The following is a 26,817-nucleotide window of genomic DNA, read 5'->3' as shown; positions in this document are numbered from 1 at the left end:
GTGGCCCCCAGTTTTTGACAGTATTGATTATTCTCACTGGAAAAAAGCAGAAGTAGTTTCATCACTGATGTTCACAATTATCACTGTAAACTAATAAGTAATGCACAGACAGACCATTCTCTAATCTAAATATATGCTCTTTTAAGAGCTTAACTTAATGGTGAACATTTTGTGATAGTTTTAGGGGTGAGACATGTACAGTATATTAGCAGTGTATAGCAGTGCTTTGAACAAAATACTAAGATCAGCATGGTAACATGTCAGCACTGCTAACATGCTGATGTTTAGCAGTTAGGCTATGTAATGTTTGTCATCTTCATTTGGTTTCTTAGCATGCTAACATTTGCAAAATAGCACAAAATACAAATCAGAGTTGGTGGTAATGAAGATATCGGACCATGTTACATGTCTTCTGATAAGCTGTTTGCTCATTTTCTCTCTGTTGGCATGTCTTTGACTATTTTGTACAGTCAAAACAAATGCCTGCTGTAGCTGTTTGAGTTGTGAGGGTTGACTGTTATAGTAATCTTGAGATCTCTAACGAAAACCACAAAAAAGCTTTGTAAAGTTAAGCTGAACTACAGAATGAATAAATAATTCAAGGTTCAATATAAAAAAAAATTCGTCCTAACTGTGGCAGGGGACCTTCCTGCAATGTAACACACGCCTATAGTTTTGCTTTTTAGGATCTTAGCTCTTAAAATTATGGGCGGACTTACCATAGGCTCCATTGCCTTGTACAGACAAGGCAATGGAGCCTATGGCAAGTCCGCCCATAATTTTAAGAGCATCCACACTCAAGGACAGCTGTACCGCCTTAAATATGCCCAGGCACAGCACAGAGCGATCATACTGGCAATCAGGGTAGGAATGGCCTTGTGTTAGTATGCACTACTAGTGGTTGTGTGCATATGCACCTGTAGTCTTGGTAATTTAGAGAACAAAGCTTTCTAATAGATGTTTAAAGCTGCAAAAGCCTGACCAAACAGTAGCTGAAAGTGAACGGTCACGAGATGTAAAACAGTTTCCAAAGTCACATGTGCTTGTGCCTGTGACCATACCCAGCCCTTTGGCAAGCTGCAAACACTCCTACAAGTTGTTCTAGGTATGCTAACATGGGAAGATTAACTTTCATGTCTCTCACTTGACAGATGATAAACTTCTTCGGTAAGCCGATCACATGCGATACAGACAGAATTGAACAATCATTACCATCAACAATAAGATGGTGGCACAACACAAAAAAACCCCAAAACAAAACAAGCACCTCCAAATCTAATTTTGACTTGTCATAGATGCCAGTCACAACCAGAATGACCAACATGCGGTAATGACCAAAGACTGTACAACAAGCCATAAACTGTATGCTATATAGTTACAGGTACAGAAACACTGATTGATTGATTGACTGAGTGATAAAGATGAACTTTTTCCTAAATTTTTATACTCTTTAGTCCAAGTTGACGTTCCTAGAACAGTTTAGAGACAACGTGAACTTAAATTTTACAGTGCTGTGAAAAAAAGAGTATTTGCTCTCTTCCTGATTTCTTTAGTTGCCGCTGGGGTTTTTGTTCTTTGCATTTTTGTCACACTTGCATGTTTCAGTTCATCAAACAAATTTTAATATTAGACAGAGAAAAGCTGAGTAAATTAAATTTCAATTATTTAAATGATGATTTCATTTATTAGGATTAAAAAAAGCTATTCAAGCTTACTTGGTACCATGTGAAAAAATAATTGCGTCCTAAACCTAAAAACTGGTTGTGCCGCCCTCTGCAGCAAGAACTGCACTCACACATTTGCACTAACTGGCAATGAGTCTTTCACATTGCTGTGGAGGAATTCAAACTTGCTTTTCTTTGCAGAATTGTTTGAATTCAGCAACAGTGAATGGTTTTTTGAGCATTTAAGCTCATGCCAAAGCACCTCAATCACTCCTCAGCACCTCGGCGACTCCAAAAACATCATTTGGGGATTTTTATTTAGCCATTCAGAGTTTTTACTGATGTGTTTTGGATCTTTGTCCTGCAGTATAACCCGAGTGAGCCTCAGGCCACAAACGGATGGCCAGATATTTAGGATTTTTGGAGTCGTCAAGGTCCTGAAGCAGCAAGAAGGCCCAAACCATCACTCTACCAGTACCATGTTTGTCAGTTAGTATGATGTTCTTTCTATAACATGCTGTGTTATTTTTATGTAATAGGACTCAAACCTCCAACAATTTCAACTTTGGTCTTGTCAGCCCACAGAGTATTTCACCAAAAATCACCAATCATGTGGTTCACCAAGATGTTTATTGGCAAATTCCAATGTCTCTTTGGTTAGCGATGATTTTCTCTTTGGAACTATCTCACAGATGCTATCTTTGCAATACTGTCTTTCTTATTGTTGACAATAGAGACCTGGATACCTTTTTTCCCTTAATAACTGAAATCATAATTTCTAAACTTTATTGTTTATTTACTGATGTCTGAAAAATGTAAAGAAGACAAATGTTCACAGCACTGTACCATCTATCTGTCTTTTTCTGTGTCAAATACGTGACTCATGCTGTCTTTGAAAGTGCGTTTATCATGAATAAAGCAAACTTCAATTCTTGACCGCATATTTCCACATGTTAACTGATCTCTCTTTTCAGACACTCTTTGATGATGTCATTTGACCATGTGTCTGCGGTCCTGTTTCCTCCTGTGCAGGCTCTGCTCTCTCCTCCCCTGTCTGCTCCTCAGACTCAGCAGGATGCTCAGCCTGAGTGTCATGACAGTCTGGATTGTTCCGGAGGTCTGTTGAATGAGGTTGTTCATCAAGTACACCAGCAGGGGCAGTGTTAGCATCACGCGTCTCTACATGTGAGCAAGTTTGGAGTGGCAGGGACTCCGAGAAATGGCGAGGAGTGCTGTGCTGCTCTGTTTGGCAGTGGAGTTCTGTGTTTAGTTCTAATGCAGACTCTACTGTGGGGAGCATGGGTGTGCTGCTGACATTTTCACTGTGGAAAGCAGGCGTGTCGCTCACAGAGCTGTTTCTTTGATAGTGCTGCATGGGTGGAGTGGTGTGGAAGAGGTTACTGAGGTTCATGAGTGTGCTGTTAGAGTAACTCATCACAGAAGGAAGTGGAACAGAGTAGGGTGCAGGATTTGTTCCATGTAGTGAACAATCCCACTCTTCCTCCTCATCGTCTTCATCTCCTTCTTCTTCTTCCTCCTCCTCCTCCTCTTCTTCCTCATCATCTTCCTCATCCTCATCCTCCTCATCTTCTTCTCCCTCCTCAGGGTCAATTGTTTCCAAGCTGTGTGTGCTGCAGTCCGACAGCCCACTGCAAACACTGCTGCCATCTTCATCATAAGCTTCATCTTCTTCTTCCTCGTCGTCATCTTCTTCCTCTTCTCCCTCCTCCGCCTCTTCTTCCTCTTCTTCCTCATCCAGATGTGACTCAGTGTCACCTGTGTTCTGAAGCTGCATGATGTGAATGTGCTGCGTGCTGCTCATCAGTGGAAACTGCAGGTTTGGCTGCTGCTGCTGCTGCTGGACCAAGGTGGAGTCTCCGTGGTAACTGTTGCCATTGGTTACAAGCTGCTCTGGCTGCTGATAGTGCTCCTCGCGGCTCTTCTCCAGCTCCAGCTTCATGATAGTGTGCAGGAAGTGGGTGCGCACCCGGACCGGGTTGAACTCCAGGCGTCCCGTGGTGTTGCTGCAGCCTTCCTTGGTGCAACCACAAGGGAAGGACATGCGATCCACCTACAGACAGAGTGATACACAGTGCAGAACACAAGCAAATTAAAGTGAGCTGCCAATCAAAGCTGATCATGCATGAAGAGAAACAGCAGATTCTACTCAGAGTGTTATTAATATCATTAAACAAGAGCGTGCAGCCAAACTTTGTGAAGCCAGAACACCTTAATCACTCAAGATTTACTTTTATGTGTCTGAAAAAAAGACTATCATGCCTAAAGCTCCAGATCTTTTTGTATGAATTCAGTAATGCATAACACAAAATAACATTCCTGATGTTCTAAGAATCAGAAGGACGGGGCTTTAAAACGTCCATCTGAGCATGCACAGACTGTACATAAAAGATGGACATGTGACAGCTCTCTGCCACTGGTCCCAGTTTTGTAGCCTAAAGCATTTTGATCAGCATCATCTCAGTTTTTTATTATGTGATGTTACAAATGTGGGGTGGATGTGACAGTGAAACGGTGGACAATGCACACTCATACTTTAGCAATGCATAGAGTTAGCTGTTGCTAAAGCATAACTTTATTTTTCTTCAGGACACAAATAAAAACATCATGTAGAAAATAAATATCTAGTTCTATTCAGTAAGACTTGAAATCAGCAACTTGCAACCACAAACTCATCAGAAGAGTGTTCACTGAAAACATGAACCAAGGGAACAAGGGACTTCTTACACTTTGACTTCTACACGACTAGCTGAAAGTGATCTGAAAGAATGTGTCATCCAGGGGAGGACTTTGTTTTGAAGTTGTTTTGCTTTGCATGTTTGCTGTGTTTTACTGTGTTTCTATGTGGAGTGTTTTATTCTTATGGTTTTATTGCATGTTTTTATTGTATATATTAACTTGTCCCGGTGAGACTCTGCCCACTTCTAATCACTAATTGGATGCATCTGGGAGGGCACAGAGGTGAATAAGAGGGCCTGGCAGACCACAGAGAGGAGGCATGAGAGACAGAGCAGGAGAGATGGCGGAGTAGATGGTGGCAGGCGGCGTTGGTGCAGGTTGGTGTGGGTTGGTGTGCAGTACGTGGCGAGGGCATACAATGGCTAGTGCGTGAGAGGCAGAGGGAGCTGTGCTGCTGTTGGAATAGCTGGATGCCAGAGGATGCTATGGTGGGGAATTAGTTGGCAGTGAGACAGCGCCCTACCTCCCACGGCAAGACCACAGTGCTGGCGTGACACAGAAAAGCGGCGGGCAGAGTTAGGAGCTATGCCCATTTCCGGTGTAAGTCCCACGTGCTGCAGTAACCCGGCTCACTAGAAAGAACGGTGACTGTCGCCGCTCCTCTCTTCTAGTATTCTGGAGTGGAGAGACAGACGGGAACGGCTGGTGACGCCGCCGGGCTTTTCCTTGCCCCGCTCCGATTTCCTGGATTTTAACGTTGTGGCTGACGACACTGGACTTTTAATGCTTATGTTTTATTAGTTTTTATTGTGTGTTCTCCCTGGCCACGGTTGTTTTAATTCATTTTAAAATTTTAACTGTTTTTGTAAAATAAATTATATTTTAGTGATACAGTTTTTATATAGTTCTATTCCCTTGGCTGCTCCACTGCTCCGTCCGTTTTTTGGAGGGTTTCCCTCCTTAGAATAACAACTGTTAATCCACCATTACAAATGCAGGTATAAATGGCAATGAAATGGCACCAGAGACCGTTTTTCAAATAATTCTTAAAAATAACTGCTTAACCCTCCTGCCATCCTTTAAAAAACTCACACCCATCACCCTAGGGACCATTCTCAGCCACGCCATAAAAAGACCATATATCCATATTTTATTCCACTTTAAATTAGCCAACCTTGTAAAACTACTTCTCCCTGAAATATTCATGTAAAGTTTTAATTATATTTTCGTTGTTTTAACCCTTCAAATCCCAGTGTTATTACATGAGCGCCCTGTGTTATAAGCCCCAAAAACCAAAAAACGAAACTAAATATTTCCACAAAAAACCAGTTGAAGTAATATGTGATTGTCATTATAAGTAGGCCTTTAGATGGACCAAAGATTGGCACCAACATACATTTTGACCTGCCATTATTTTTTTTGCATTTTTTTTGCAATTTAAAAATTAAAACTTCAAGGCCCTGAGTCTTCATTGACATCCAAGAAAAGAAGAAAAAATAAAATCATATGATAATAATTTGGGGTTGAAAAATAGCGTTTATAATGGAAGTCAATGGGCAGAAAATGGTCCCCAGGGTGATGGGTGTGGGGATTTCTGCTGCTCAGCCATTTTAGGCTGATTTAAGGAATTCACACTGGAATATTAACATTGACAGGTAAAAACTATCCTGTGGCAAGTTTGGTTATATTCCACTGAACACAGTGGAAATGGCAGCCATTTAACACGCTATGTGTTAAATGGCACAAAAAGGTCCCAAGAAGGCAGGAAGGTTAAATAAGTAACTTGTGAAATTTGAAAATGGTTACAGACTTGTTCTAGAGTCTGTACCCTGCCTCTCACGGTTTTTGGGATAGACACCAGGACTCTAAACTGGAAAACTGATGGATGGGTGGAAACTTGTATGCCAACTTATGCAATGAAAATTGCCAAATTTAACATTTTACTGCACAGACAGACATTGACAACATTTTAGTATTATAGCTGGGCCTCACCACAGTTCCATTTACCTGGCACTTAATGCCGGCCAGGCTGCAAGCACAGGTCTCAGGATCACATATTCCCTGGCAGCGACACCCACACTCCTCCCGGGACATGCGCAGGGCACGCAATTCATGCTTCTCTTCCACATCAATGCGACGGACACCAGAGGCACGGAGAAGAGTACGGCGCCTTCTAGTAGTCAGAGGCTGGAGGAAAAAGTAATCGTCCACCTCTGTGTTGTCCACATCCAGGTCATCTTCAGAAATGTCATCGATTGTGAGTGTATCTGCTTCCAAAGATGACACAGTACCATTCTTGGTCAGCTGGAGGATAGGAAAACAAATAGAAACAAACAAATTAAGACTGAACCATGGATATCAGAAATTATAACCCCTGGGATAAATAAAGATTCATCGACTCCTTGTACTGACTTTGAGTTTGATGGCATTAAGTTTCTCCTCTTTCAGATGGTCCCTCAACATCTTCCGGTGGCTCCGTTTCTGTTCCATGGCAAACTCCCTGAGAGTGAATTGCCTCACCCCACTGTGATGTGGTGACATCCCCAGGGTGCTGCCTCCCTGTGTGGGTACACTGGTAAAACCCTGCCGCCGGTTGAAATAGTAGACTGTGACGCTTTCAAAGTGCACATTATGACCTCGTAGTCGCTTTGACTGCTGCTGGATGGAGGCTAAGATTAAAACCGAGAGGGTTGACAGTTACTAAATCAAAAAACAAACCAAAAAACTCCAAAAGATTTGTTGATAGAGGCGCTACTAAATGCTAGTTAAAGCATAACTTTTGCCAACAAGTTTCCATGACTAAAGCTTTAAACAGAGTTTAAATATCTTATTATGTGACTGTAGGCTTTAAACAAGGGCATATTAAAGTGTAATGTAACAGTATAACAAATACAGAAAAAGCCATACTGACCAGGCTATACACACTAATTGCCTTTATTCCCCTTTGTTTCTTTTTCTATTTTTGTAACATTAAGTAAGACAACCTTGATGTAGCAACAAAACTACTTATACTTTTGTGGTTATATGCTGGAGTGAACATAAGAAAAAGTGGTCCCAAACTTGATCCTTGCGGGACTCCACACCAGATGAAAGTATATGACTCCCAGTTTAAACATAAAATGGTAAAGAGGACACAAACCAGTTGAGATAAAACATTGTTTTCTTTACTCATAAATCAAATTGTCACCACATATATTAGGTTTAAAGTAGAGGATTAAAGGAGTCAGCAAATTGCAGATCACAACAGCAATTTCACTTTGTTAAATGAACACAAAACAGAAGTTATGTGGTAGTGATGTCTTACCATCCAGCAAGCTGGAGGGGACAGAATGGTTGAGGCTGTCACTGCTGTTACCACTGTCACTGCAGGATACCTCATCATCATCAGACCCTTGCACTGACAAATAAGGGGCGGGGTCATCATCAAGCTTCCTCTTCAGGATCCCACTCATCCTGTGGTTCCTCCAACTGGTTAGACCTGAGCAAAGCACATTTAAATTTATAGAAGACATCAATTTAATTTGTACTGGACATGGAAATTATTTGTATTTTCAAACACACAAGCAAACTTGTTTTCATGGAGTCCTTTCATTAAAAAACTGCAAACTATAACTTCTGTAAAACCTAAGTTGCTATTAGTATTTCGACAGGACTGGTGGACTGTTACAAAAAACCTGTGAATTTTCCTTCTCCAGTGAGTAACTAATAAATATATTGTCAAGTATGGAGGGTTTTTTATTTCTTTGAGAGCTCATTTGTGCTATAACTTTGAACGTTTCAGAATGTCATAATCTGTTTGTTCACAGTGCAGTTCTACATGTCAAATGTGACTCATTTATTGTGATGAAAAAACAATTTCTTCTCATATTTGCTTTTTAATATAATTTATTTATTTTCTTCTTGTAAAGCCAGGGCACAAAATTAGTCGACTTCATGTATCTTCATCATTGAACGATTATGACATCTAGACTGATCAAATTTACCTCGCTCTCTACCTACAGTTTTTTCAAATACAGTTACTATGAACAGTTGGCTAGTAACTGGTCATCTCTTTCTTATGTTTACTTTATTTATTTATAATTGCTTCTTTGTAAACAGACAAAATGTGTTTTCTGCCATCGGGATCCCCTGTGCAATATGTATGAAATACTAAGTATTCTGTGGAGTTTAAATTTTGTTACTTAAACTTGAAACTACAAAAATAAAATCCTCTCATAGAAAAACTTACATTTATTCAGCTTGTTTTTAAGGCAGTCAGCTTGGATGTTTCTTTTTAGTAATGTCAACTAATTAGAATTTACAGCTCACTGTAAAGAGATGATCTATGATCTATGTTACTAAATTTTACCATTTTGGATGGCTTGGATTAACTGAGCCACAACTGTCACGCATTTAGTGATGAAGGCTAATGGGACTAAAGGCAGCAGTGAGAGAGCATAATGATACTTCAGTATTTCAGTACAAGTGGATTATCGTTGCACCAAAAAATCTCAACAAAGCTTTGATGAGTTATGTTTACAAGCATGTTAGGTTTTCTTGACAAGCGGAGGTCATCATACAGAACAGGTCCATCACCATGTTCATAATAATGCTGGAAAATTGGAGCCACTTAGCCGATTTCTTTTTGTTTTGTTTTGTTTTGTTTTAACAAGTTGAATCCTTTCTTTCCAATGGCCATGTTCAAACCAGGTCAGGTAGCACCATTCATTCATGTTTGACTTATTTTGGACAAAAGAATACTTTCCTCAACAAACCAAGAAGACGAGAACTTCTTGTCCAATGAGATAGTAGGCAGCATGGTAGTGCATTAGTTATGTGTTGCATAAATAGTGCCTTGCTCTATTTGGCTGTAGGTGTGGGCATGCATTACATTATATACATTAAAAGTACTGCATGAATATGAGTTAAAAAGGTAAATGCACATTGAAGTATAAAACCAGAAAAGGGTGATATAAATCCCCGTCTTTTCCATTCATTGACAGTGACAGATGTCTTGGATCTGTGTTATCTTTGACACTATGAAATGGACACAGTACTGCTTAATTATAAAGAACATAATACAAAATGTTGTACTGAACATGTAAATAAACAAAGCAAGGAACAACGATTTTAGATTTCACCAATGTAAAACCTACATTTTAAACCTGCTAAGCTGGGCTCATTAAATATTTTTTTTTTCAAGAAATCCAGTCTAGTTATTTGGCTGCCTTATGCAGAAACTGTCTCCCCACCACTGGGTGTTTTCCAGTGACCTTGCCAAATTCTGTGATACCTCAAAAATGGGGAGAATTTTTCACAGATGATGTGTTGAGCTCATTAAAATTTTAATGAACTGATATTTCTTTTCATACTGGTTGATTCTATAGGAAATTGAAAGTACACCAACTCTCGAGGGAGATAAGAGGTTATTTTACACACTATGAGTTCTCCCCCACATACTGGAAGCACAGCTAATCAGGAGAGGGGTGTCTTTTGACAGTTGATGGTTACATTTGAAATTCATAAAGATTGTTGAGCTGACTGCTTGGACTGATGCTGGATTCCATCATATACGACATAGCTTAATGCTAGGCCAAGCTTTCCCTTGCTGACAGGCATTGTCTCCCTTCCCTTACAACCTGCTGCTATTCAGTTTTTGTTTTCTGTGACTTCTCCTGTATTCCCTCATTCCCCACCATTCTCTTCCCTCTTGGTATCATAAAATGTTCCAATTTCCATCTCCAGGCTCCCACGTATGCTTCTGTCCTCTTACTTTCAGAAAGAACAATGAAATCAAAGATTTGTAATAGAAGACACCGTGACATGTTTCTGTATATTTGATACCACAGAAGGTTTTTCTTTCACCTTAACATCTGTCGTTGAGATCTGACAGAGTATACACACACACACACACATGCACACACATCTAAAAGCCTGCTCAAACATCTGCATGTAAGCGCATCCTCCCACTCTCCATACATGTCCACATCCCAGTCCCTGGCATGGGAATTCTTATTGACAATTGTAAATCAGCATTATCCTGTAATGTGAAAACTCACAGAGCCCGTGTTGTTTGATACTATAAAGGCTTTTTGTGAGTCTCTATGACTGTCACTGACCTGTTTCCTTAGCTTGCCTTTGGTTTCCAGGAAGTCCTATTTGACTCTCTCCTCTGCATCACACAGTATTCACCAGCAGCAGCCAAACATCCCCATGTGTCGTGATGATGCAGTGAGCGTTGCCATGATGCCAGCTCTCTCTCTTTCTTTTTTTAAAGCAGCTTCTGGCACTATTGTGCAGCACTGAGCACCTCTGTTTCTATCGCTATCTTATGCCTTCTTTCTTTCCGCATTCATTCTATATGCTCATACTCTGAGGTCCCTCACTGCCTGATTCTCTTCTGCTTCTGCTCACCCCTTTCCTCTCTCTCCCTCCCTTTCACCCTCTCTCTCTTTCTTTCTCTCTCCTCACAAATACTTGTTAGCTTGGTGCTGCTGCCGGCTGGAAGCACTGGAGCTTGACTGAGGTGAAGCAAGCCCTATGAGATCACAGAGAGAAAGGAGGAGTAGTAGATGTGGTGGTGGGTGTGATGGAGTGGGGGTTGAACATGGAGGTTGTGCTATGTGAACTACCTCCTATTTCCATTCTTCAGCAGAATTTTTGAAGTAAAAGTATATGCATTAAATTTTGCTGCTACTGCACAAGGTGATATCAGGTTGGCTAACTACTATCTGAAATTTATACATTTGCTGGAGTAGTTAGAATGAAAATGCGATGTGCGTTTTGCTTTGTGTCATTTCTTGTTTTTGTTTCTAAAGCCCATTTGACTTACAATATGATAACGAGATCTGAGGATTTAAGAGGAAAAACAAGATTTTTGAAAGAGATGTTGATTTCAATGAGACTTTGACTTTTAAAATAATGTCATTTTAGTTGACATGGTAATATATATAGCATATAATGTATCTTTCTGTCACTAACAAACTAAATTGTTGATGGAAATAACATTTTTACCATGCTAAAAGTATCGTGAGCATTGGAACAACAGTGTACAGAGAACACACTCATAAAGGTTAGGGATAATCTTATGGACAACAGTGGACTGATCTCTGTTCTTGTTCTGTTAGACCTCAGTGTATCTCTCAAAGTCATTGTACTGCAGTGGTTTGAATCATATAAATATCCAGTTTGCACATGTAAGTGGGGAGTCTTAGTCACACACTAAGGCTAATTATGGCGTTCCACAGGGTTCTGTGCTAAGACCAGTTCTATTTACATTATTCAGTATTATTAGAAGCGGTAGCATTTGCAGAAGATACACAGCTTTATCTATTTATGAAGCCAGATGCCACAGACCAACTGGTTAAACTACAGAAGTGTCTTAAACATGTTAAGGCTTGGATGACCTCTAATTTGCTGCTTCTAAATTTAGATAAAACAAAGACTATTATACTCAAAAAATCTTTCAACAAAAGGGTGTCTAATAGGATACACTGGATAGCATTTCCTTGGCTTCCAGTAAGACTGTGAGGAATCTTGGAGTCATGTTGTTGTTCTAAAATTTAGGTTGTAATTTTTATTAATTAAGTACTAGTAGGTACTACAAAAAGCTGACAATAGCTAGTTTTAGAGGAACGTAGAAACATATTATACTGTATTTGATACTGTACCCTTTTTTCAAAAAGGAGACACAAAATTCTACTTTGAGCATGTTTATGTAATTTACATGCAGGTATCTTTAGGGTATTTTAGGGGAAAGGGAACACAACTGATTACCAGAGGTGTGGGCTGTATTGGAGTATCATAACCTCCCCTTCTTACATTATAATTACAGACTTTGGGCCTCAGAGCAATTTTGGCAACTTGTCAGGTGAATCAGAGGGGAAAAGCAGTGCTCTGCTCAAACTACTGTATATAAAATGGGGATGGGTACTGCTGGCTTCAGCTGAGTCATTAATCAGACGGTGGAAGGTGTGTCAGTATCTCACTGTCACAACTTCTGTAAAAGAAGCAGACTCTCTTAATTAGGGGAAAGACTAGGACATCACTGGAATACAGTCACTGTTAACGGAAAATAGCTCCTTGTTAGCTCAGATGTGCACAGATTTCCTTAAAACTCTAAATGTTTTAGGACTGTCTTGGTTGACACATCTCTGCATAGGGGTTTGGGTCGGGGACTCTGGATTAGCAGGCTTGAGTAAATGTGGTTCCCCTTTTTAGGAAAGGCCATAGGGTGTGTTCACATTGAAAGGGCTCACACTCCTCAGCTGCCCTAATAAGGAATCTTCCTGGATATTAGTGAGGAGAGTCCATATGTAAGTTCTCGAATTTAGTTGAACAATGCAGTTTTCAAACTGGTGGCAGAACAGGTGACTGGTTCTTTATCCTGTTGCGGATATTCGAGGGTGCGTGGGGTTTGCCCAACCAGCCAGCATATGATTTGTGATCTTGAAGGGGGCATTTGACTGAATTCCTTGTGGTTTCTTTTAGAGGATTTTTGAGAATATGAGGTATCTGGCCTGTTGTTACAAACCGTTCTGTCACTGTGGTGAAAGCTTAGTAAGTACTGCCAGTTGAAGTATGAGTCTGCCAGCACTGCCTTTTAAACAATAGTTTTCATAGTTTTTATGTACAGAATTTCTAGGTGTAGGAAAATGGCTCTGCTTTGTTGGCCTTAGTTTCCCTTTTTACAGATGATGTGGTTCTTTAGGTTCATCAGGCAGTGACCTACAGATAGTAGTATGCAGCCAAGTGTAGGGTAGCAGGAGTTAGCACCTCCATGATGCTAATGGAGCCCGCTAACTGGTGCAGTTTGGGCATCTGACAAGGATGCCTCCTGGGCGCCTCTTGGGTGAGGTGTTCCTGGTATGTCCCACTGGGAGGAGGCTCCGGGGCAGACCCAGGACACGCTGGAGAGATTATATCTCTCAGCTGGCCTGGGAACGCCTTGGTGTTCCCTCGGACAAGCTGGAGGAGGTGGCTGGGGAGAGGGAGGTCTGGGCTTCTCTGCTTAGACTGCTGCCCCCACGACCCGGTCCCGAATAAGCGGAAGAAGATGGATGGATGGAAGGATGGATGGACAGATGGACAGATGGACAGATGGATGGTTCTCAGTACTTCTTTCAGGTCAGGGACGAGTTGCTGCCCCCAGTTTTCTTGTTCACAAGTGAGCGAAGGGTGGTGCATGAAAGATGGATAGATTAGGTGTTGGCAAATGATTTACAAACAATTGTTAAGTTGAAATGTCTAATAGATAAACCTCCATTGTTAGTGAACCTGTTAACTGTAACTGCTAACTATATAGTTTATTCTCACTTTATCCGGTGAAATCATGCACGAGCACAAAATGCCTGGGCAGAGTACAGAGGAGAAAACTGAAAGGGTTTTTTTTTTTGTTGACTAGTGCTACTGTGACTGCCTACCATGTTAGCAATTATCCAGCAAATTGCAGCTGTTTAGCAAACATCCCTTTACACAGTCTCTCAGTATGGATATATTCAACCCATGAGTAAATTCACTCAATTAGTAAGTAGAAATTTCACACCATTGCCTTTTTAAACCAGTTTATATTGTACCTTACATAGTGCTTTGGAAAATTCACATTATAATACATGCCAGTTGCTTTTGAAAAATATGATTAACTACCCAACCCCTACCCCACAAGTCCCTAAACATAGTTGCTATAGCAATGCCAGACTTTGAATGGAAAAATATCAGGAATAAAGCTAGAGCCTCAGCCTTGAGTTTGAGCACACAGCCAGGGAGCGAGTTAAAATGATTCTGTTTCATCAGTCGAAGGGGAAACAGTATGGATTCATACAGAAACCTATTCTTTAAATTAGCTTTGCAATATTATGACCTGGATGATAATTATGGATGAATTTTAATGAGCGCATTTAAGGAAGGTGTGCAAAAATCGTAAACATGAATGAATAAAATGATCTGTCAGTTGGAAGATAATTGCACTGCATTATGTGATCGAATAGCTGATTATCTCTCACCACGAGCCATTCTGATAATTAGTTTAAAGCGTGATTAAAAAGTGTGGCAGTTTGACATCAGTCAGGTTGTTTTTTGTATAGTTTCTTGTTTTAAACCAAAAGTGCAACACACACATTACAATATGTATCAAATGCTTTGCATGAATTAATGTGCATGTTTTAGAAAGTTAAAGCTAATAATAATAAGGTGTCATTTTTTTAATATATTTATGTCAGAAACTAATACATGACCTGCACTGGTTGTTCCAGACGAATATTTCTTTTGGTTTTGTGTCCTGAATTGCCCTATTTTCTCCTGGCAAGGATAGAGTGGTAATGTGCGGGAGAGACAGAGTGATCCTTCCAATCAGCTTCCATGGCAACAGGCCACCGGGGGGAGGGAAGGGAGGATGAGGGACTTTGGAGTTGGAGGAAGAGGAGGAGGCAGCCAGAAGGGTTGTGGGGAGGTGGGGGCTGGGAGGTGGTAGAATCTAACGCTGAAGCATGAGGGGAAGGCTGCGAGAGGTCTGGTTTTTCACAGAGAGGGAAAAAAAACTGTGTGTGTGTATATGTGTACTTTGAAATCTGAACAAAGGCGGAGAGTTAAAATAACTGCAGCAGAGCCTTCGTTATGTTTCATTCTGTTTAATAAAGGATATATATAATATATATAAGGATACATTGCAATGTCTTGTAATGTATGGAAAGTATGACATGTACAGAAACACTGTAATTGCTAGCTATCCCATCCACATATAATGAGTAACGTCTGAGCTGCTTTGCTTCCTACGGCCACTAGATGGACTGTAATCATGATAACCCAAACATTTTTCCATTCCCAATACTGTTATCAGATATATCACACACAGTATGTATCTGGTACTTTTCCCTTTAAGGGGCCAACAGTGTTCAGTCTGCATCTAATTAATGAGTTCAGGCTACCTATTTGACCTCATGGTAACTATGTGCCATTTCAAAAGACACAGTTACCAAAAAGGTGCCTGCATGTTCCTAAGAATCTAACAGCTTATTGGATTTCAATGTGCAGTATCAGGAGAGGGTCGGTACTGGTCAAAATACAAAAAGAATTTAGTTAACAGACATGGCTGTATTCTCTGATCTTAGTGGACATATATGGTTGCAACCAACAATAAATTTTATTTGTAATAGACAGCTTATTATATAAAATATACATATATAAATATCATGCAGACATATTAACAAAGCACTTTTTAAACTAGAAAGAAATCAAAAAATTTAAAGCTGCTTTCTTCCCATGAAAAATGCAAAGTTTGAAAAACTGAGAATTTTTGCTGTTTTACCTGAAGCAATGACATCAATGATTGATCAGCTGCCAGTCTGTCACAGTGATTTGTGTCTCCAACTGTGTACTGTGTGTTTTTTTGACTACTGGTCGTTTTGCGTCACTTTGAATCTCCTTGTACTCCTTTTGTCATGTCTGTTGGCAGGTTTATTTATTTTATTTTGTTACCTTCCCCAAGCTGATACTTTCGGTAGCATTTGCGTGTCATTCTGTCTGTAAACACAAAAGTTTTGAATGAATTCTGGTATAACTTTATAGGGATGTAGAGTGGGGTCATGTTAATAATCTATTAAAATTTAAAGTACAGCCACCAAGGTCTGATTCATGATTCACTGATTTTGGTCCTCTAGGTCTTTGCTGTGTAGACCCATTCAATGGCCTTAATGATAGAGAATGACCAAGATTTATTACCAAATCGGAGGTAATAGCAAGTAAACAAGTACTGTCTCATTATTCTGATGACAATTTTTTCTCAGTGGTCAGATGACCTCCAAATGTTTTTATAGCCCTTCTGCTTACTAACCATTTAACTGAAGTGATTGCCACAGCCCTCAGCCCTAATATGTCACGCCATCAGTGACCAGCAGAGGGTGTTCTTTGTCAATGACGCCATCTTTTTACTGCAAATCTTTGCTTCAGCTTGAGTCAGGAGCCCATCATTAACTCTTTGTCCTGTTTTGCTGCCTGGCTGGGTGTAATTATTTCCCCAGCGACTCAGTCAAAGGACTCGGTAACCAAAACAGACCTCTACAATAAAAATACAAAATGAGAGAGCTGGTTGGGCTGAGGGAACTGGTTAACATTGGGCACAAAAATGTAAGAGAAATAAAAAAATATATATAATAATTGCGCTGTAATTTAATTTTCCCCAAACATAAACATTTCTGGCTGATAGATCTGAGGAAGGTCAAAATCTGTGTATTAACAGATTTCTAAATTGGACATAAGAATGCTGGACATAATGAAAAGTGGTGTGTGGGGCTGAAAATATGCAGAAGCATTGGAAAATAGCATTCCGAGCAGATTAAAAGCCTGGCTCACAGTTTTATTTTCCTGCCTGGATCCCTCACTGAGACATTGTGGTATGGTCATTTCCACCCATAATATTCAGCTCACATTAAGTTATCAGTGACATACAGCATGTCCTGCTGGACATCGTGTGGGCAAGATTCTGACAGAAAAACAGGATGTTAGCTGTAGAAAAATGTGCTGAGGGAAATCTGTGTACACGTTTCTACAGCTAACATTTGTTAGTTTGGTTTATTTGATTTTCTGGCTCAAGAATGAGAATAAGAAAATACAAAGAGGAACATATAGCTTTTTCTTATCTGTTATCAGTCTGCATCAAATCTATTCTTAGTATTTTGAACAGTGGGCTCCAGCTCCAGTATGGCTAAGGTCCATGGAATGAACTTTTTATCTTACAAGTGGTTAAAAGAAGAAGAATATTTTTTAGAATTTATCAGAACATATTTAAATGATTTCTTGGGAGATGATTAAGGTTACCTACAACCACTGCTATTTTCATTTTCATTTCAACCTATATTCTGTTTTCCACAGTCTTGTTTTATCATAATTGTATTGCAAATTAACGAAATAAGTATCATTAATCTACTAGCGGTAACTAGCTTAGCAACTGTTTTAGGCAGCCCAGCAGTACCAGTAGTGTTTTTAAAGAAACAGTGATTACAAAAAAAGTGCAATTTTTTAATGGTTTTTTTAAATAGCTAATAGCTCCTTTATTCCTACTATAAACTCTGGATAAAAATACAGATTTTAAGTGATTTTTTTAATGTCAGTGTTTTGCATGTTTTTCCACTAATTTTAAGTCCAGTCACAGGAATCTCTGTTAATTCACAAATATGGTGATTTCCAAAGAGCTATTAGCCAAAAACTATAGTGTGCAGTCCATGCTGGGGTAATTTAATGAAAGTGAAGAAGTCGAGGACAAAAGACCAAGTGTCACCCAAAAACCAGATCCCATCTATACCAGATGATCGGTATCTGAATGTCATTCCCTAAAGAAATAGGAAAAAATCCAGCAAAGACCTGAAACAGGACCAGGGAGATGTATCTGGCCCTTCAGTGAAACCATCTACTTTCACTGACACCTTAGAAATGATTCAGCGGAAGAGCGACTGTGAAGAAGTCGTTCACGGAGGAATGTTAATTGGTGACAACCAGTCTTATGTAGTGATGAATCTAAAGATTTAGGTTAAATCCCTCATCACTCTGTATAGAAGAGGTAAAAAGACAGGTACTGTGTCCACAGCCATCTGTAAAATATCAGTACATTTCTGAACAACTGCAAATACTCGCCTATTGTGAATCTGAAATTAAAATCACTGACCTTTTTCCAGTTTGTCCTGGCAGAATTTTTCATGGACTGGCTGGACCTCAGATATTACCGAAGCAGTGGACGTGTAGAACATGAAGCACCCAAGATCGAAAAGAAGCTTTGGAAATTCCTTCAATGAGCCTTGGAGTCTAATACTGAAGACTAAAAGAAATGACAAGAAAGCCTGAGTACAGACTGTGCTGAACAATAAGCAAAATATTGACCTTCAAGCTCATTAGATTTGTACACTTGATTTTTGCTGTAGATGCTGTAATTCTATGCAGTTTGCATGTCATAATAAATCACTGCTATCCCATTTCTCATTTTTCTTTAAAAAAATAAATAAAGAAAAGCGTGTTGTCTTGAAATGTGTACAAAGTACCCACCCTATGATTTGTAGTTGCACTGCATTTTCTATCCAATATAAGCCTCTGGTTTTTTTTGTGAATGAGTTTTTACTTAAGTAAATGACCTCCAATGATTCTTCTGTGTGTTTCCAGGGAGTAAGCACCAGATGGCAGACTTCACCTTTAAAACAGACTTATTATGTAGCCATTCAAATACACATCCAACAACTCTACTATCAAGGTTAACGTCACCAGTAACAGCATATTTTGGCTAAATGTGACAAAATAAATATTTTTATTGCCCAGTATACATGTCAAAAAGGGCACTAAATGTGATGTTTTGCTGGAAATATATCCCTGTAAGAGCCCATAAGGTGCCTGGATCTTACTTAGTTAACCTAGTGGCCCATTAAAAAACCTGTTACAAGCAGATACAAAGTATTTCACTGTTTATGCTCCCATTAAAACACAGTACAAGTTGGGGCCAGCTGTGGTGTGTGAATGTGAAAAAGATGAAACAGTCATTTTTTTCCAAGTCAGAAGAGGAGGAGGTGGCTGAGAGCCAGTCAGGAGAGCAGATGGCGTCTCCATCTGTCTGGTCTGTTTAAAGAGCTCTGCAGGCGAGGCCCCAAGCCAAACAAGCCAGCTACACGGTCTGGGATGATCTCAGAGCTTTCACTCTCGCATTGCACCCTAAAGCTATCAAGATTTGATCCTTTCACAGAACTCCAAAATCACTGCACTTTGCAGTGCAACCCAACTTTAAAGACTCTAAATGAACTGATTTGCTAGAGACAATATTGCAAGTATACGGATGCATAAATCCAACCAGGAAATGTAGCTATTCACAAAGAGTTGAGTTTTACTTCTTTGCACGTTCTGTTGCTTCACCTTCAAAGACCGTGCATTGTGCTGCTTTCCTTTTTGATAGACACGGTTGTTAAGATTGTACATCGCTCTCCTCTAGCCTGCTGTATCTTAATGGAGGCACAGCAAGAAGTAAAAACCTCAGTAATAGGAGAAGTGTTGCTGTCATCTGATACTGAATGCTGTGTCTACCTGTGTCCCTAGAAAGTGATCAGAAAGCGCATTCTGAATAACAAAGTAGAGGTCATAATATAAAATTGGCTGCATGTCTCAATTTCAATTTTATTTATATAGCGCCAAATCACAACAAAAGTTGCCTCAAGGCGCTTCATACAGGCGCTTGTTTCTTTTAACAGCTTTTTTTGTTATATAACACTGAGAAATATTATCATTTCATAAATTCTACAGAAGTGATGGGGAAGAATGCAGTCTTTTCCACAACACTGACTAGACCAAGGAGCTTATCCTGGATTTCAAGAAGAAAGCTCCCCCTCTGGAACCTGTGTGTATTAAAGGTGCTGAACTGGAACATGTTTACAATTTCAAGTTTCAGAGTCTGTCAACCGCCAACAATCTGAGGTGGTCGGAAAATATTTCAGTGACGCTATTTCATTAGGTCAGTAAAAGAAGCAAGCCTGGCAACCAGTCCGGCCTTACAGAGAAGAGGTACTTCACAAGACTGTGAGGAAGTGCCACGCAAAGAAAAAGCGAGACCTTGCTCAGACGTATTAAACTGTAACAAGCATAATGGGCACACAGCTCCTTCCATGGACACGTTGCAGGGTGCGTGAAGTCAGGTCAAGGAAGTCAGAGGCATAAGCAGAGAACACCAAGAAAAACAGGAAGCATTAGCACAATAATATTAATCATTTGAGACATTGTAGAAAAATAGCATCAATGTTTTGATTTCTGTGATGAAATTATGAGTATAAGGTTAGAAAAGCATATGTTTCTGATTAAGTTTGTTTGGTCCTGAGAAGACAGTGTAGAGTAGGTTTGTCAGAATGTTTGTCACATCTTTATCACAGTGCCCAATAGTGCCTGTTTATTCTGAAATTCTGTATCTGAAAGGCTAAAACATGCCAACACTCAGTAGATGCTAACACAGGTCCTAATTGCCCATGGGTTGATCCAGCTTATTTTACATTAAACTTAGAATTCAAATTGAAATATTTAGTTTTAGATTAGAAGTTAGACGTATATTTTATTCCACTATAAATTTGTTAAAACTGTACTAATTTAACTGGCATTAAATACAAGTTGGTCAAAGGCATAGATTATCATCTGATGAAGTTTTGCCTTGTTTTGAACATATCCTAGCTACAGAGGCCCTAAAAGCTGCCCATGGGTGCCCAAACAGCAAAAGTTCCCTTTCTTAAATGTAGTTATCTGGTGTTAAGGTAAAGTGAGTTCATTGCATAAACCAGAGGTCTGTTGTGTCGGGGGAAAGGTTTTCATGCAAGACAGAACCAAACTAGTATAAATCCATGAAATTAAAACAAATGGCTAAAAGAAGCCAGCAGCTAGAGAGGTACAGATGATAACTCTCCAGGTTTAGTCACTTGAATCACAGTTTATATAGTTTATTTATGAGTATAATAATGCAGGATAAGCCAGGCCTTCCAAAGGCCGTTTATCTTTAGCTGAAAAGGAACATCACAATCAATCAATAAATGCTGGGTGTTTTAGGCATTCTCTGCAACATAAAGAAACTAACAATAATAAATAATGTGCATTGAGGTGACATTTTTAGCAAGGCATCAGGGCTGTGGGATGCTGCTACATTTCCAGACTTTTCTTGAGAACCAGAAGGACCTTTTGACCCTTTAAGTGGTGCCATGTTAAACTATGCTAAGTGCTCGTATTTGGTAGCAATATCATTCAGTGGTTTACTGGAATATATGACATCTGTGTCTAGATATAATTTGTGGCATTGTAGAAAAATAAAATGTGAATTGCTGCTTCCATCTTCTTGTCTTATCAAAAGAATCATATTTCAGCCTGTCCTCTAAATACAGTCGTCTGGAGTGCTTGGCCAAAAACCAGCGAGGGAGCCCACACACAACCAGCAGCATCTTTTCTTTAATAGAAGCAGACAGTGTTTGTACCCTGCTGAATCTTCACCATAATGTCCCTTATATCATCTGTTAATGAAGAAAATCCTCTCTAAAACTTTGTGTTAGGGGACTTTAGGAGCCTCCGGACTAAGACCACCAGGTACCGGAACAGCTTCTTCCCCACAGCTGTCAGACTCCTGAACTCTGCCTCCTGACATCTGACCCACGTTAAACTCATGGACTGAACATACACACACCCACAATGGACAACTGTACCCTCAAACACAATAATAACATGGACTGAACCACCACTCACAACCACTAGCACTTTATATAGCCTCTGTAGAAACTATCTACACCCTCACTTATCTTAACTGCACTACTGTATAGCTCTGTGTAAATAATCATTCTGTACATTCGATAATTTTTAATCCTACAACTGTTTACAACTTGCATAGTTCCCATTTCTGTATAGCTGTATATCCCAGATTCTGTAAAGTTATTTATTTCATATTCTGTATAGTTTTTCATATTTATATCCTGTTCATATCCTGTACATAGCTTGTACTCACTACAGCCTGTACATACTTATAGTTATAGAATATTCACAACATACTTCATACCGTGTACATTATAACATACCATAATAGACCCATTTCTGTAATATACTCACATATCTATATTATTGCTAATATATATTGTAATATATCTATATCACTAAAGCACTTCTGGATGGATGCAAACTGCATTTCGTTGCCCTGTACCTGTGCATGTGCAATGACAATAAAGTTGAATTCTATTCTAATTCTATTCTATTCTACTTTATGTGTCCCCTTCTACTTATCCCTGCACTTCAAACAGTGTGTATAAGCTTGTGCATATGTGAGTGTTTCTATCTGTTTTGACTATGCTACACACATCAAGATGCATATCACCCAAACTCTTAACTACTTCATTAGTCCAGAACATGTTCTCAGTGGCCAATTTTCTTTAAAACTGACCTTCGCTTGCAGAAGTGAAATAACGTTGGAAATAGAAAGTGGCTTAATCAGGTACAAAACTACACTTGTAGTTCTTTTCTTCTGTGTATATCAGAGTAACTGCAGTAAGCTGAGTGGCCTCAGTGGACACAGGATCCAGCAGAAAGTGACACACTCTGGCCATTTCTGAATAATGTATGTGCTGCTGGTATAAATAGAGTGATACTGTGTCCTCTAAAGTACTATCAGATGAATATATCATGACCACTCATTCATTAAGACTGGATTATCTGGATTGCTTCTCGATTCTTTTCTCTCTGTTTGTGTATTGATGTTTCTGCTGTGGCTGTAACTCCCTGTTTCAGCCACATAACTACTGTTTTTCTTTCTATCTAGTCCTGTAACCAAGCTTTTCTCGTGGCTCTTCCTCTCTCCTCCCACTCTGTTCTTCACCATTTGCCTCCTGCTCAGCTTTGCCAGCTCATGTGAGGTGAAAACAGTGACTCCAGGTGCTTCCCTTGCTCCCCATTAAGAGTGTAAACATGGGACAACATAGTGGAAATGACACTTTTACAGGATGAGACAGTTGAAATAAATTTTTCAGAAGTTAAATGTAAGCAGTGCAAGAGGAAACTGAGTTAAAGTGTTCATTTCTCTCTTTGTGTTAGTAGTCAGTAAAGGAAAACACTCCCCGGGAAGAGGTGGTGCAGTTGTTGAAACATTAACAATATATTTGCCTTCATGGATGCAGCGTGGGCCATCAGCTTAGGTGTTAAGGGCCTTCCATCATTTGTTCAGAAATAATAGGCTCTCCTACCCTCCCCGGACCTGGTGTCAACGGGAGGATGGGTGAGGCAAAAAGCTGTTAACCTGCTTCCTGGAAAACTGCTGGGGTTGGTTTGTGGTCCCACAGTTGTCAATGGTGTGTGTTATATCTATAAAAATAGCAGGAAAATCAACCAGTTTGTCTCTATGGTTATCTGGTTTTCTTCAGAACTGATATAAAATGTCACATTTGATGAAGGTTACAAAGGAAATGTTACACACAGCTCAGTGTTAGAACATTTGTTAGTTCAGGCTATATACAGTTTAACCATCAACAGGTGGCTTGAGGCCAGCCGCAGCATGTGCTTCTCAGTTATTAGCACGAGCATAAAATTTGAATCAGTGACTTGAGTGACCAGTGAGAAATCTGAAGGATTGTGAAACAAATAGGAGTAAACCTACCTGGAACCCTTATGTGCTTCCAGGAAGCTTTTATTTTGGAGGAGTTTCTAAAATGCATTTGCAGCAGCTGCAAGTTTTGTGAAAACCCACAGTCAGTTTTCAGGTTTTTACAATCCCACTGCTTATATTTAATTAGTAGTCGTGCACAACTACAGAAATGAACAAGTGTAAGAGAAATTAAGTTGCTAAATGTGCACATGGATTTGTGCATTTTCACAGAAATTTCTAGCTGGACCTCCTTCTTGATGACAAAACGAACTTCATGGCGGATGGCAAATGTGAGTCCTGGAAAAGCACAGGTGTCATTTCTAACATTTACTGTGATAGCATCTAAAACACCAGAACACAGAAGCTGAAACAGCACAAATGGTTTAGCTTTACATCTTTGCCTTACACAAAAGTCTGTTTTATATGTACAATCAACACGAGTCAAATGATACATTTGCCATAAAATGTATCTAAATATAATGTAAATGTATTATTATGAATGTAATTAAGGAATCCTTAAGCTATTTGAACATTATTAACTATATATTTTAAGCTGTTAAAGAAGAAACTTAACAGAAGGTTAGGGTTCCCTGTCCCATTTCCCGCTTCTTTATTCTCAGGCAGACAGCTTCTCTTTTTTGTAAACATGTGACTTTACCTAGTCTTCTGTGAGCATGAGTGATTCGAGGGCAGAGGAGAAAGGAAAAACTTTCCCTGTAAACTTTTGCTATTCTCCTCCTCCTTCCTCGAGCCTCTTACTGTGCCTGCACAACCCAGAGCGCTCTCTAGACAGAGAAGGACTCGAGTAACATCTCATCTCTGTCCCTCATCCTCTCATACCCCCCTCGCTTCCTGACTCACCTGACACAATAGACTTCCCCTCAGTGCATCAACCTGAAGAGAAAAGAGGTAGTGGGGGTGTACGGTTTCTTTACAACAATGGAAATTCAATCAGGAAATAGAGAGGAGGTGGCGAGTGTGACCTCGGGCTCCGTTTCTCAGAGTCCCTCTGGGCTACAGGTAGAAGCATCAGATGATCCGGTGCTCAGAGAGGACCTACAGGCTAAGAGGATTGAGAGGTTTGACATCCCGCTCGATAGCCTGAAGAGGATGTTTGAGAAGCCTGCTGTAGGAAACACAGTAAGTACTTTGACTGTGAAGTTTTGTCTTTATATTGCAATGTGAACTGCACTTTTGTGAGCAGTGACATCCGTTTTTCTCCAGGGGAAATAAGTGGTATAGGTAACTTTTTGCTGAGTGTGTCAGGTAGATGGATGGCTTTAATGCAATGCGCATTTGAACAAATTGAAAAGCTCTTGCAACCTTCAGAAAAATGTAAAGTCAGTAGTGGTAACATGACTGTGAAGTCATGCTTCAGGCAAAAGCCATCAAGTTTATGTGGAGTGAAAGTGTACACTATGCAGATTTCACTGCTGCAGACTGTAGCTCTCTTTCTTTATGTACTGGCAGGAGCTGACCTTTACTGGTGACTTATTTTTGGATATAATGGGAAAGAAAACACACAGTGCTGTTTATCTCTCTATTTACTTTAGTACAGTTATCTTGCTGGCAGTTTGGAGTTTCCATCACTTTGTTGATTCTGGGGGAAAATGCTTCTAGGACACGTCTCCTTACCCAAGAGGAGGACGGCCTTCTCTCTCTAGCTTTGTTTTTCCATCCAAGCTGGCTTCTCTGAGGGGAAAATCTAAGTCTGTTGGAATTGAAGTGTTCCATTATGAGACAAGCTCCCATTTACCAAATGTCTGATGATGGGACAAAAAGGCCCAGATGACCTACTTTTTTGTTCCTAATGTGGTTTAGAGACCAATTCAAACCCCTTAAATTATTCCAAACGCATAAAATAAAAGGCAACAAAATCCAAAACAGTTGATGAATTATGGACCATGTATTTTTAAATATACAACGGTGCCGAGTGGTGGCAGAGATGCACTGATATTTGACACCCTGTTATTTAAGACCTATTTTGGGGGCTTTATGGTTAAGCAGGATTTTAAAAATAACCCTGTAATTGGTATGTCGGCTGCTGCTGGAAGCAGCGTGAAGCTTCTGTGTTAGACTGAGAAGAGAGAAAGAGAGGAGAGAGGTGGGTCCATCAGAATTCACACCTGGCCCCTGAGATGAAAACATTTTATGTCTGTGACTAATGAGGTACATCACTAAAGTCAAGATTTAACCATAGCATCTTCAGACGTTTTCTTTAGCTTTTAAGTTTATCTTTTAGTATACCCTATTTTTTTCTTAATCAGAGCGGTGTGGACTACACTTATCTGACCTCTAACAATCTCAGGAATTAACACCTACACTTTGGCTTTATTTTGGCTCTTGCATTTCAGTTTCCCATGTATAAAACTTTGTTATCTCACCATTAGGAAAATGGTGCTAGGCTTTGATACACAAAGAAATGTGGATACATGTGTTCTCAGTGTTATCAGTCAGTCTTGTAGTATTTGGCTTAGTAAAGCTGTTTCAGCAAAGAGTTTTTCTGTAACAAGGCGTTAAATGAGTCTTTGTAAGGTGAGAGAAGTGACTTGTAGTGGCAAACATGAAGAGACACATGCTTGCTCTTCTTTATCCATACGCATTACTGCTTCAGTTATGCTTATGTCTACCGTTAGCACATTTTACATCTGTAGCAGGATATTGTTTTTGTTAATAGCTACTAGCTAACAATAGCATTCAGCAGATAAAGAGAGAAGTATTTTTTCACTGTAGACCAAAGCAGAAGTCATTTTTAAACATAATCAATACAGTATCACAAAGCAGGAGGGGAAACTGTGATTTTCTTTTAAATTTACTGTCATTTTATTAACGAGCTTAAAACGTCAGTATTGTGTTCATGGCTTATTTTTCTGCTCAAAGAAAGAGTGTGACATAAATATTAATGTAATTTTATTAGACAATTAATATATACAAGTTTTCTAAAGCGAAACCTCAATTAGAGGTAGAACTGCAATACCAATCAACAGCCTTCCTAATTATTAACTGCTGCTTAAAAAATAAAAACATGTTAGGGTTTGTTATGACTTTTCTGTATGAAATTTCATATTTGGTTAAAATAATTACTTTCCTACATGACTGCAATATTAAATACTGGGTAAGTATGCTAATATTATTGCTAAATAATAATTGCTCCCGTTATTTTGTGCAGTAAAACTAAAATTAATGTCTATAATCACGCTGTAGACGCACCACACAAACTGAAATCAGCTGATTGTAGCACAACTGTAGAATTGATAGGCACGCAGACTAAAAAATTCCAAGGAATTATTGGAATTCTTAGTTTCTTCCCCACAAGAACCAGTTCTCAGTTGTCATCCCTAGATAAAAGAAAAGAGTTTTTTTTAGGAC

General features: G+C 39.5%; 2 protein-coding genes across 3 annotated transcripts in view; one reads left to right on the top strand and one right to left on the bottom strand.

Moving 5' to 3' along the window:
- Nucleotides 1-803: 803 nt before the first annotated feature.
- On the bottom strand, nt 804-10,828 carry LOC308394289 (uncharacterized protein). 2 transcript variants are annotated; one of them, XM_080878546.1, is made up of 5 exons: nt 10,460-10,828; nt 7,666-7,839; nt 6,774-7,030; nt 6,354-6,665; nt 804-3,735 (listed from the first exon to the last, which is right to left on the bottom strand). In XM_080878546.1, the coding sequence occupies exons 2-5, from the start codon at nt 7,811-7,813 to the stop codon at nt 2,635-2,637; spliced, it is 1,818 nt and encodes a 605-aa protein (XP_080734672.1). In that variant the 5' UTR covers nt 7,814-7,839; nt 10,460-10,828; the 3' UTR covers nt 804-2,634. The 2 variants fall into 2 exon arrangements, with proteins under 2 accessions (XP_080734672.1, XP_080734673.1); XM_080878547.1 differs by lacking the exons at nt 7,666-7,839; nt 10,460-10,828 and having other exon boundaries at nt 6,369-6,665; nt 6,774-7,334.
- A 13,503-nt stretch (nt 10,829-24,331) lies between these two features.
- xirp2a (xin actin binding repeat containing 2a) overlaps nt 24,332-26,817 on the top strand; it is an 80,280-nt gene continuing 77,794 nt past the window's right edge. The window contains exon 1 of the mRNA XM_080878604.1: nt 24,332-24,588. Coding sequence (XP_080734730.1) covers nt 24,388-24,588 — 201 coding nt within the window. The 5' untranslated portion in view covers nt 24,332-24,387. The remainder of the gene's footprint in view (nt 24,589-26,817) is intronic.

The sequence above is a fragment of the Rhamphochromis sp. 'chilingali' genome (assembly GCF_963969265.1).
Source record: "Rhamphochromis sp. 'chilingali' genome assembly, chromosome: 3".
NCBI lineage: Eukaryota > Metazoa > Chordata > Actinopteri > Cichliformes > Cichlidae > Rhamphochromis > Rhamphochromis sp. 'chilingali'.
Note: the sequence above shows the minus strand (reverse complement) of the source record. Positions and strands in the feature narration are given on the sequence as shown.

Excerpts from the sequence above, each read along its gene's own strand:
- LOC308394289 (XM_080878546.1), bottom strand. The coding sequence starts at position 7,813 with ATGAGTGGGATCCTGAAGAGGAAGCTTGATGATGACCCCGCCCCTTAT. Across the intron at positions 7,031-7,665 it reads CCCCTCCAGCTTGCTGGATG|CCTCCATCCAGCAGCAGTCA; the intron begins GTAAGACATCAC and ends TTTTAATCTTAG. Across the intron at positions 6,666-6,773 it reads TTAATGCCATCAAACTCAAA|CTGACCAAGAATGGTACTGT; the intron begins GTCAGTACAAGG and ends CCTATCCTCCAG.